This window comes from Durio zibethinus, chromosome 4 (genome assembly GCF_047325235.1).
Source record: "Durio zibethinus cultivar Kanyao isolate XHJ-2024 chromosome 4, ASM4732523v1, whole genome shotgun sequence".
Classification (NCBI taxonomy): domain Eukaryota; kingdom Viridiplantae; phylum Streptophyta; class Magnoliopsida; order Malvales; family Malvaceae; genus Durio; species Durio zibethinus.
Genome location: NC_143165.1, coordinates 4977829 through 4988761, shown reverse-complemented (window position 1 = coordinate 4988761; position 10933 = coordinate 4977829). Strand labels below are relative to the sequence as shown.

Sequence of the window (10933 nt, the reverse complement as noted above, 5' to 3'; positions counted from 1 at the left end):
GGGCCCCACTTCTCCAAAAACAAGAATAATTTATTTATTTAATTTTCGAAGAATTTAAGCAATTGACGGTGAACTTCCAACATAGCCCAAAATTGCACGGGAATCTCTGAAATCCGCCACTTGTCAGTTTCCCGTTGGACCATCCTGTTTCCCTCTTCCTCTCTTTTACACTCCCGTTGGAAAATATTAAAATTAATAAAAAAGCAGCCCTCTTCGTTCCCTTGATATATTTTTCGTTCCTTTCTCTCATTTCCATCAACAAATAAAAAAAAAAAGAAAGAAAAACAATCCTCGAAAGGTACGTTATTTTGGATAGATTCTCTTTTAAATTTTTGTGATTGATATTTTTGGATTTTTTTTTTATTTTCGGATCTTTATGTTTTTATTTTATTTATTTTTGCTTTTTATTGATGCAATGAGTGATTTTTAGCTTTTTTTTTTGTTTAATTTTTGTGTTTTGATTCGATCTGTTTGAGATTTGAGCTTTTTATAGCTTGATTTGACTAATTAGGATTCTTTTTTTTTTTTGCTATCTGTTGGGTTTTAAGAAATTAAGGAAAAAGAAAATAGGAAATTTTTTACTATTTTAGTATCCAAAAAAGTAAGAATTTTGATGTTTGGTTACTGAGAAACTATTAGAAAGGAGCTACTGCTAATGATTTATTTTCCTCACAGTTTTCATCTTTTTTTTTTATTAATAATTACATTGTAGGTTGTAACTGTATTGGTTGGAAAAAATTTGGATCTAAAAGTTTGACAAATTTGTAGAAACAAAGAACTAAGAATAGAAGACTGTTCATGTTTTAGGATTGAGGAATGGGAATGTCTCCAGTGATTGTTCTTGATGTCGATGCACGTGTTTAGACCGATGAAAATTTGGTTATAAATGTTTGTTTAATAAAGGAAATCTTGTTGTGTTGCAGGATCAAGTATTAGATCGATATAGGAAAAGATGTTGCCAACTGAATCATCACGAGAGGAAAATGTTTACATGGCCAAGTTGGCCGAGCAGGCCGAACGCTACGAGGAAATGGTAGAGTTCATGGAGAAAGTTGCAAAAACTGTCGATGTTGAGGAGCTGACTGTCGAGGAAAGGAACCTTCTCTCTGTGGCTTACAAAAATGTGATTGGAGCTAGGAGGGCTTCATGGAGGATCGTCTCTTCCATTGAGCAGAAGGAAGAGAGCAGAGGAAATGAGGATCATGTTACAATCATCAAGGAGTATAGGGGCAAGATTGACGCTGAGCTCAGCAAGATCTGTGATGGGATTTTGAGCCTTCTTGAATCTAACCTCATTCCTTCAGCCTCATCTGCTGAGTCCAAGGTGTTTTACCTTAAGATGAAGGGTGATTATCACAGGTATCTTGCTGAGTTTAAGACTGGTACCGAGCGGAAGGATGCTGCTGAGAGCACTTTGTTGGCTTACAAGTCTGCTCAGGTGTGTGAAATTGGTGATGTCATCTTCTCAATATGAGTTACTTTCTCTATAATTCCTTGAACATCTTTTTACTGAAAAGGTTCAGACAGAATTTCTTAGTTTTTTATTTTGTTTATGGTGGCAGGATATTGCTCTTGCTGAACTTGCTCCTACTCACCCAATTAGGCTGGGACTTGCTCTTAACTTCTCTGTTTTCTACTATGAAATCCTCAACTCACCTGATCGTGCCTGCAATCTTGCAAAACAGGTGTTTATTCTCTACTACTTTGCTACTAATTTCTTTTCTTTTTTATTTTTCGGTCTTTGTTGACTAGAACAGCTAACGATATAAACTATGGAGTTTTAGTTGTCTGGTTTTTAAATGTCTTGGTGTGTTTCATCTGTTTTGGATGGCATGGTAAATTGTTCTAGTCTAATCCCATCCTAACTGGATTGATTTACTTGTGATAGCAACTCCTTATATCTAAGTGAGTTGCTTGTTTGAGTACTCAACCTTTTAACAACTGATAATTACTGTGCCAATCTAGTTAATACTCAGAATGGTTTGGATGGTGGGCTTAGGAGAAAGATTGACTATATATGTACTCTTTTTGCTCATGAAATCTGTTGGTAAAAGATTGAATTAAGTTTTTTGTTTTGTAGTGTAGAGTGAGTCTAAATTGTAACATGTTAATGATTTGCTTTGATTCATGTGAAGTCTGGTAATTTTTATAAAATGTTACCCTTTTTACTTTGATTTATTAATTTAACTCTATATATTCAAGGCATGAAAATTAGATTGTTCTTATGTGAAGATCCACAAATGTCTTCTCGAGGACATGAATTGAATGTAAAAGGGTTGCTTGTCAACCATTATAAAATGACATGTTTTTCATTTGGCAGGCTTTTGATGAGGCTATTTCTGAGTTGGATACATTGGGTGAGGAATCTTACAAGGATAGTACATTGATCATGCAACTTCTCCGGGACAATCTGACCCTTTGGACATCTGACATCACGGTATCTCTCTCTCTCTCTCCTTTTTGCGTGTGGATGTGTTAATCATGAAAATATCAAGCAGCTGTGCTGTCTTTAGACATCAAGTAAAATTATTTTTAAATCACCATAATTCACACTAACAATTTGTTGGTGCAAACTGGCTGGTTGGGTGCTCTTCGTTCCACACTCAACCTGGATTTGACAAATGTCTAACCATTTTGCTTCCATTGTCGTGACCTTCTCTACCTTAATCTCTAAACCACCGGGCATTACATCTCATATAAATTAGTGTTAGGATTAAAATCCTAAAGTTTCAATTAATCTCCAAAACAATTCATGCTTCTTTAACTGTATCAAGAATGTTCCATCCACAGTATACAAGCCACAACACATTTCACCTCAATGGAGTAATTTCAGAACTAATATTCTGAAGTTATTGTTGTTAACTTGGGACTTTGTATTACTCATGTTAATTGTTTCATTGATTAATGTTGCACCTGGCATGTTCCTTTTTAACCGATGAAGGGTCTTCTCAAGTTTTTATTCAGATGATTTGTTGTTTTGGGATTAATGTGTTTTTTTTTCCTCGGTTTTAGGATGAAGCCGGAGATGAGATCAAGGATGCTTCAAAGCACGAGCCAGGTGAGGGACAGCAGTGATGAGATAAGTTGATAGGATATGAACTCTGTATGTTATCTTGCAGGTTTTACATAGATGCAATATGGTTTGTCATAGAAAGTTATTTTTTTTATGCATTCACCAGCACTTGGAATTGAATTATTATGTGCTTTATCATTGGAGAACAAGAATTGGTTTGGTTTTCATTTGTCAATGGTAAAATATTGCGTTTTCCAATCAAGTTTTTGGTGCTTCTTCTATATATTTTTCTTTGAATGTTAATAGCTTCATGTTTTAAACATCTTATCTGTGTTTCTGTCATTTGCTTAGTGATTTTTAATCCACTGGAAGCCGGAAAGTGTTTGTTTTTGCCCTGTTTTGCTCATTAAAGTATACATGGAGTAGTTTTCTGGGTTTGGTGAAAAATTGCGGTGCATTTGCCCTTTTTTTTTTTTTTGATATATTTGGCCAAGACTTTTTTGAAAAGTTTGAGTTTGTAAAGCTGATATAATTTGAAAAACCAAATTCAATTTGATTAAAAAACAGGCAACAAGATGAATTCATACATCTCAATTTTGGATAATTTGAATTTAAAGTGATTTCACTTTGAAATAATTTGAATTTTAAAGGTTTAAGTATAAAAAATGTCTTTTAACAAAAATTAAATAATTATTCAAGTTTATATTGTTTTATTAGGGTTATAAATAAATTGAATATAAACAAATGAATTTATGTATGTGATTGGTTTGTTTGTTTGTTTTTTTTTTTTTTTTCCTATGAGGTGTTAGGGTTCCATTTGTTTTACGTAAAAAATTGTTCTATTTGTTTAAATTTGGTTTGTTCAAGTCATAGGATATTCGCGTTTGGTTCATACTCAATTCAATTAAATTAAACGAGTTCGTTTGTGAATATTAAATGAACATGTTTACAAATATATATAAACGAATATATTCATGAATGATAATTAAATTATAACTAAATAAATAAATTTTAAACAAACATAAACGAATTCAAATGAATATAAACGAATTTTAAAATATAAATAAAATTTAAAATAAAATTAAAAGATAAAAATATAATTTTATTAGTATTATTATAAATGAACAGCAAACGAAATAATCGAATAATAAACATGGGTTTTAAACGAATTTATTCATAAATAAATGAATCAAATAGATTTTTATTTGTATTCAGTTCGTTTAATAAATAAATATAAAAATATTGTTTAAAATCGTCTGTTAAATTTAATAAATGAATAGAAACAGAATATGTTCACAAATAGTTTATTGAATGCACTGTTTATTTACATCCTTATGTTTTATTGCAATTTAATTATAAGACATTTATTTTCATTCAATTGAATTTTTAAAGATTTATTTTTATCAAAATAAATTTTTAAATATGTTTTTTAATCAATTGAGCCTTTGATTGAATGAAAATGAGTGTTAATGGTTAATTAATTTTTGTCTAATAAAGATTCAATTGATATTAATGGATGTTTGAAGATTTAATTGATTGTAATAAAATGATAAGAATGATTGCTTAATTTTAGTTCTATTTAATTTTAGTTAAGTACTTTTTAATTCTTTTGCCAATTCTAAATGATCTAAACATGATTTATTTCAAATCTAAAGGTGAATTAATTTGAATTCAAGATTTGATAGTTGAATTGATTCACATTCAAATTTTGGTTTGAATTCAAAATTATTCAAATTTACAAAATTAACTCAAAACAATTTGAATTTAATTAATTGTTATTAGAAATTAGTAGTTTGATTGATTGTAATAAAATATTAATAACTTAAATGATTATTTAATTATAATTTAAGAGCATTTTTAACCTTTTAACCTAAAATGGTTTAATAGGATTTACTTTTAAGAATTATAAGTAGATTGCATCGTAATAAATATAATTTGGGTTTATATTTGATTCTTTATTAATATATAGATTTTATACATTATCAATAAATTAGATGATGTCACTTTATTAATGAAATAAATAAGAAGATATCACTTTATTAATAGATAAGCTTTTTTAAAAATATTAATTTTTTGTATATTTATTTTAAAGATTAATATCTACTCATTAATGAGATAATATCATTTGATTCACTAACATATATAGAATTTATATATTAACTATGCATCAAATATAAACATATAATTTTAGTTGAAATTAACAACGTATGGTTGGTTTAAGTGGCAAAAAAAAAATGTATTTCTTTTTTCATTATTTGAATTTAAATATTTTAGAAGGCTAAGAAAAGTAATTTTTAATGAATTAACTAAGGTAGCTCGTTAAAGGTGTCCATAAATACTCTCAACGATTGGAAAACAAGAAATTTTAAAGGAAATTTTTTTAAACACCCCCAATTTCTTATGAAGATTCTTTTTATTGAAAAAATTGATAAATTTGTCGATAATTCTTGGTTGAATAATTGTTTAATTATATATATATTGAGAAATATGTATTTTCTAGTATTAATACTAATGCAATTAATTTTTTAAAGATATGAAAATTTGTCGTAAACAATTATAATAATATAACAGTGTTTTATTTCAAATTTTGCTAACAATTTATATAATATATATTATAAGTGAACATCTAAAAAATTGACTACAAGCAAGACTTTTTATTATTTCAAGATGGCAAATCTATGTAGAGCAGGTTCGAATATGTGCAATATGGATGGTATTACCAAAGATGAAGAAAAATGTGAAACCATCTTTAAGATCATCTTATTCAATATGTACAATACACAATTCTAGTATTTCTCTCGAAGTGAGGTGCCGTCACGCTACATGATTATTTCAACGAAATAGCTATAGATTTTGTTTCAAACCCTTTTTTTCTTTTTCTTCTATGCAAAGTCATCAAATGGCAATTTATGTGTTTAAAGGAGGTTCCATAATGAAAAGTAGAGAGCTGAAAACCACAATGAAAACAGTAAACACAATGAGTGATTTGCAAGGATCAGCATATCGTCCAACAAGTGTGATTTTTTCCTCTTGACCAGTTCTTGATGATGTATCATCCAATTGTAGCGTCGGGCATGTGAAAAAACCATATGCTATACCAGTAAAAGCTGCTCCAAAATGTGTCCTGCCATAGTCAATACGTTACTTTTATTTTCACTCTAATTCTAATTTCTAACAGTATGAAATGAATAATGAATGAATTTTGCTGTCCTACAAAGTTCATGTTAAAACAATAAGATATATAAGTGGAAGATATCTGACCAGTCATCAATGGGACCAAAATTGCTTAATATGCAGCTAAGAGCTGTCACAAGCATTGCCTTTTGGAACATTCTCTCAAAAATATCATTTGCAATTACATCTTTGTTTTGTTTTTGATAAATCAGCCAGGCACCAATCACTGCAAAAACTGGTCCCTGCAGGCAATAGATAGCCCCAACCAACAAGTTCAAACTGTGAAGGAAATAACTTGATACTTTTTGCATTGCAGTTAATTAGGTAACTTAGAAATAAATCGTATCATGCAAAATACCGGTAATTTATTTATTTATATCATATTTTACACAAAAATTATGTATCACAATTCGTGTTGACACGAAAAATACTAAATATACTTGTTTGTCTGTTAATAAATCCATATATATTTTTTACTAAAATTTTAAATTGTTACCTTCATATCTTTTTTTTTTTTTGTATCATTTTCGTGCATGTTATCATTTCTAGGTTTGAAATGTGAGGTCTACTTGGAAGAGAGAAAGGAACAAGGAGGAGAAATGTTGCGCACCGTCCCACCAACAGTCGGTTCTGGTGTGTGAAGAAAGCTTATCAGGTTTCCAGAGATCCCACCGAGCAAGTATATTAAGAAAAATGTAAACGATCCATAATGTCTGCAAACTTTAGGTCCGAAAGAAAGAAGCCCCCAACAACCAAGAGCTACATGAAAAATTCCAAAATGCTGTGTTGCCAAATCAAACATTAACGAAATCAAATGTTATTATGGTGGATGAAGCAAAAAGAAAAACTAAGATCATGCAAATGAAATGAATGATAAACATTTCATAAAACAATTGATATTTATTTGACAACAATGTATGAATCCAATTCATGGCAGATCAAAGCATGAAGCAAACACCTGTAAAGACTGAAAAATAAGAAAATTTGAAGGTGTTCATCGACAAAATTGAAATTAATCGGTTAGGGATAACAACAGTTCAGATAATATCAGATTATATTTGATTTTTTAAAATAATGTATTAAATTATTGAATTTTAAAATTAAGTTCGGTTTAGTTAACGATATCTTAAATTTATTTTTTTTTTGTTTTTATATATTATTTTAATATGATTTTTAATATATTTAAATAAATTTAGGTATAAAAAATTATTTTTATTTTATAAAAATTTAAAAAATATATAATTCAGTTTGATTCGATTATATTTTTTTTTTCAGTTTTTTACTTTTTTATTCGAAATTCAATCCAAATGTAATATATACATTTAATATCTGAACTTAATTCAAATTAAATGAGAAAAAAATCGATCAAAACCGAATCAAACACTATAATTTCAAATCAATTTAAGGTTTTTTCAATTTTTTTCTTATCCCTGCTGTGGGTAATCTTTTATATATAGGTGGACAACATTAAAAAAAAAAAAAAAGTCCTGAATCTGTTACTGTTTATCTTTACCTAGTCATTCAAATATGTTTTCAAAGAACGAAAATGATTGTTTTGATTGAAATTCTTTACAGAAAATAATATAAAATAAAATAACAGAAAAGAAACACGAACCCAATTGTTTTAATCTTGTACCAGAAACATTGGTGTCACAAGCCTCCACCATTCTCCAAGCAGAATCATATCATTTATTTTCGCTCCATATAATGAAGGAAGGGAATACAGCTCCAAGCCTGAACTTCTAACTGGAGTGGCAATTTCAAACAGAAACACTGCAATGTTTATGGAAGCCAGTATACTTCTGTATCCAAATAAAGAATAAAGAAGCATATGAGAGATTGTATTATCCACTAGGCATAGAATTTCTAGCATTAAAATGCAGTGGTAGATCCATGCTTGAAGGTTGAAAAACAACAAAATTCGAAGGAAAATTTTTCTATCCGTCGATAAAATTGATAAATCCATTGATAATTTTTTTTATGTATATGATAAGTGAACATATCTGTAAAAAAAAAAAAAATTATGGATCCGTCACTGCTAAAACATAGATAAATAAGAGCATGAATGGATTTGCAACAAACATAAAATCACTTAAGAGGACTAGTGATTTACATTAAGTAGAGATCAGAGGCTTCATCATATTGCTGCAAAGCTTCAGACCTCTTTGAGCCACTACCAACATCCCTTAGTCTGAAGCCTATATCACTTCTCAATTTTGCTTCCTCTTCTATCTTAGCATCTTCACTTACAGAAAATGGTGTTGCTATTGGGTTGCCTTCAGGGGTTTGGCCACCGGCATCGGATGATAATACATAGTTCTTAGAATTTGAATCTGAAAAATTCAAAAGAAACTCAAACTTTCAGACATGAATGCTTGTTTTCCACACTTTCTATATGAATTTAGAAAAATTTGCTCCTAAATCAAAATGAAGGCAATAGTATTAATAATCATATGCAATTAGTCCAATGGATGATGATACTTTATCAAGGTTAATATCAAGATGTTCCTTATGGTGGCTTTTGCCTTCTCTTATACTCATGGCATAAACAATGTCAAAAAGACTAGGCTTGTTACCAGACTTAATAATTTAAAATACGATACGAAAATAATATGAATAAAGACATGAATATGACATAAATTAAAATTTTAACAAAAATCATATATGAATTTAATAAAAAAAATATTTCGTTTTTTTCGTATTAATGCAAACTATAATATGTAAATTTCGTATAAAATAAGACACAAATACATGAATTGTTAGATGTATTTATTATTGTTAACATTTGTAGGATCAAATACGGACTTAAAAATAAACCTTTTGACATATTAAAGTACCTTCATCGAGTTTGCTAAGATAAGCATCGAGAGACTTGAGCTCCTTCTTTATGCTACTTTCCCCACTTGTATCAAGCAAATCCATTGTTTTGTTTGAAGAATCTGAAGAAGCCTTCTTTGCATCTTCTTGAAGTTTTCCAAAATAAGAATCCAATAATCTCAGCTGTGATTCATTAGTACCAGGCAATGAATTTTCCTTTGGCAATGCTTTCCTGGATAAGGGTCTTAGATGAAATTTTGTGTTATGCACACCAGTTAAGGTCCAAAGATGCCATTGCAGTCTATTAAAACCTCCGTCTTTCTTTCCGGTATCGGTGTTTGTTACGATACCGGAAGAAATATGCAAGGGATGCCACCCCTTGCATCTGTGGTCACAACTAGAAGAAAAACACTTAGAACCGTCTGTGCAGCCACATATTAAGCCTTTCTCAGACTGTCTTGCTACGTTAGGAATTTGAAAATTTTGTTCTTTGTATGGCATTTTGTAACATAGGGGAACCACAGCCATGCTGACCTGCAACTTTCATAGTGCAGAGAAATAAAATTTAACAATGATGGATGCTTGAATTCACAAACATCTAAACTAATGCTTTGAAACTGAAAAAGTAAAAAAAAAAAAAAAATGCTTTTGTTTTCATTTAAGAGAAAGTGCCTCTAGAAGTACATGCTAGCCCATAGGAAGCATTGGCACAGAATTCAAGAGATTATGAAGCTTGCATTGAACTATAATGAAAACATTAGGGATAAAATCTCCAATCTGTTCTGACATTTGGAAAAACCTCAAAACTTTTCTTATGTCAGACACTATAAATTTTAATTTTTGTTTCATTAAAACAAATCCAATATTACGAAAGTGTTATCAATCGTATTATCTGTTAATAAAATATTAAACTCTAAATTTTAAATGTCAAAATTCAATCCGTGACAATCTCAAATACAAAAAAGAATAAACAAACCCAACGTAACATTTTATCTTACGTTCAACTTCTGGAATATGAAAAGAACACAAAACATATGGTTCAAGTTTTCATCTTGTTCCATTCACAGCAAGAAATCACATGAGAAATTCAAAGAAAAACTGAAGACAAGTAATGTTTTGGCTCTAGTATCAAACATATATTCCTAACTTTCACATGAATCTCATCTGATGAACATCTGATAACACAATTTGCAAGAATGTCCAACATTTTTTTATGTTCCTGTAATGTAACATTCTCTGACAGCAAAACAGGAAGACACAGACAAGAAATAAAACAAAAAATCAACATATGTTCTACTCCTGCAACTGGTCATCATTAATAATTGTAAATGACAGAAAAAGCTGTAAAATTCTGTGGGAAATTCAAAAATACCCTGTGAAGAAGAAGACAAAGAGAAGCTCAAAATCCCAAAGATGATGGAGAATGATAAAGGAGATGATAATTTGCAGACATTGTTTTCATGGTGCTTTCATTAATGGAGCTTCATAATTAAAGTCCTACCATGGAACAAGACCCGGGGATGGCGGACTAATTTGATAAGTACTATATTAAGCAACACGGAAATCTACTAAATCTAGCCTTATCTTTGTTGGCCCACTTGTTTGTTGCCACGTGTAATGTATGTAATCCCTATCGTATGAGATTCGCCCCACCCAAGATTTGCACGGACCCCACTACTTCCTTACTACATTTTCGTTCTTTTACTGCCTTCCCCCTTTTCCTTTTTTTGACTGTTAGTTAATTCATTAAAAAAAAACAAGGGAAGTAGAGAGGAGAAAAAGAGAAACAAATTCGAAAATTAATTTGAAATTATAATATTTAGATTGGATTAGATTAATTTTTTATTTATTTTTATTTAATTTGGATATTAATTAATTATTTATTTATATTTAAATTTGGATATTAAATATTTTTGTAAGTACACAAAA

The 10933-nt window shown here is 29.8% G+C and overlaps 2 protein-coding genes across 5 annotated transcripts; one reads left to right on the top strand and one right to left on the bottom strand.

Moving 5' to 3' along the window:
• Nucleotides 1-67: 67 nt before the first annotated feature.
• On the top strand, nt 68-3275 carry LOC111287423 (14-3-3-like protein A). The gene is made up of 5 exons (XM_022877976.2): nt 68-298; nt 924-1438; nt 1563-1685; nt 2321-2437; nt 3013-3275. The coding sequence occupies exons 2-5, from the start codon at nt 953-955 to the stop codon at nt 3073-3075; spliced, it is 789 nt and encodes a 262-aa protein (XP_022733711.1). The 5' UTR covers nt 68-298; nt 924-952; the 3' UTR covers nt 3076-3275.
• A 2464-nt stretch (nt 3276-5739) lies between these two features.
• LOC111288621 (Rhomboid-related intramembrane serine protease family protein) lies at nt 5740-10526 on the bottom strand. Of its 4 annotated transcripts, none has more exons than XM_022879583.2 (7): nt 10377-10526; nt 9025-9538; nt 8301-8520; nt 7824-7989; nt 6798-6968; nt 6275-6429; nt 5740-6137 (listed from the first exon to the last, which is right to left on the bottom strand). In XM_022879583.2, the coding sequence occupies exons 2-7, from the start codon at nt 9530-9532 to the stop codon at nt 5921-5923; spliced, it is 1437 nt and encodes a 478-aa protein (XP_022735318.2). In that variant the 5' UTR covers nt 9533-9538; nt 10377-10526; the 3' UTR covers nt 5740-5920. The 4 variants fall into 4 exon arrangements, with proteins under 4 accessions (XP_022735318.2, XP_022735319.2, XP_089615288.1 ...); XM_022879584.2 differs by having other exon boundaries at nt 9025-9544; nt 10377-10520; XM_089759162.1 differs by having other exon boundaries at nt 7824-7986; nt 9025-9544; nt 10377-10516.
• Between the last annotated feature and the right edge of the window lie 407 nt (nt 10527-10933).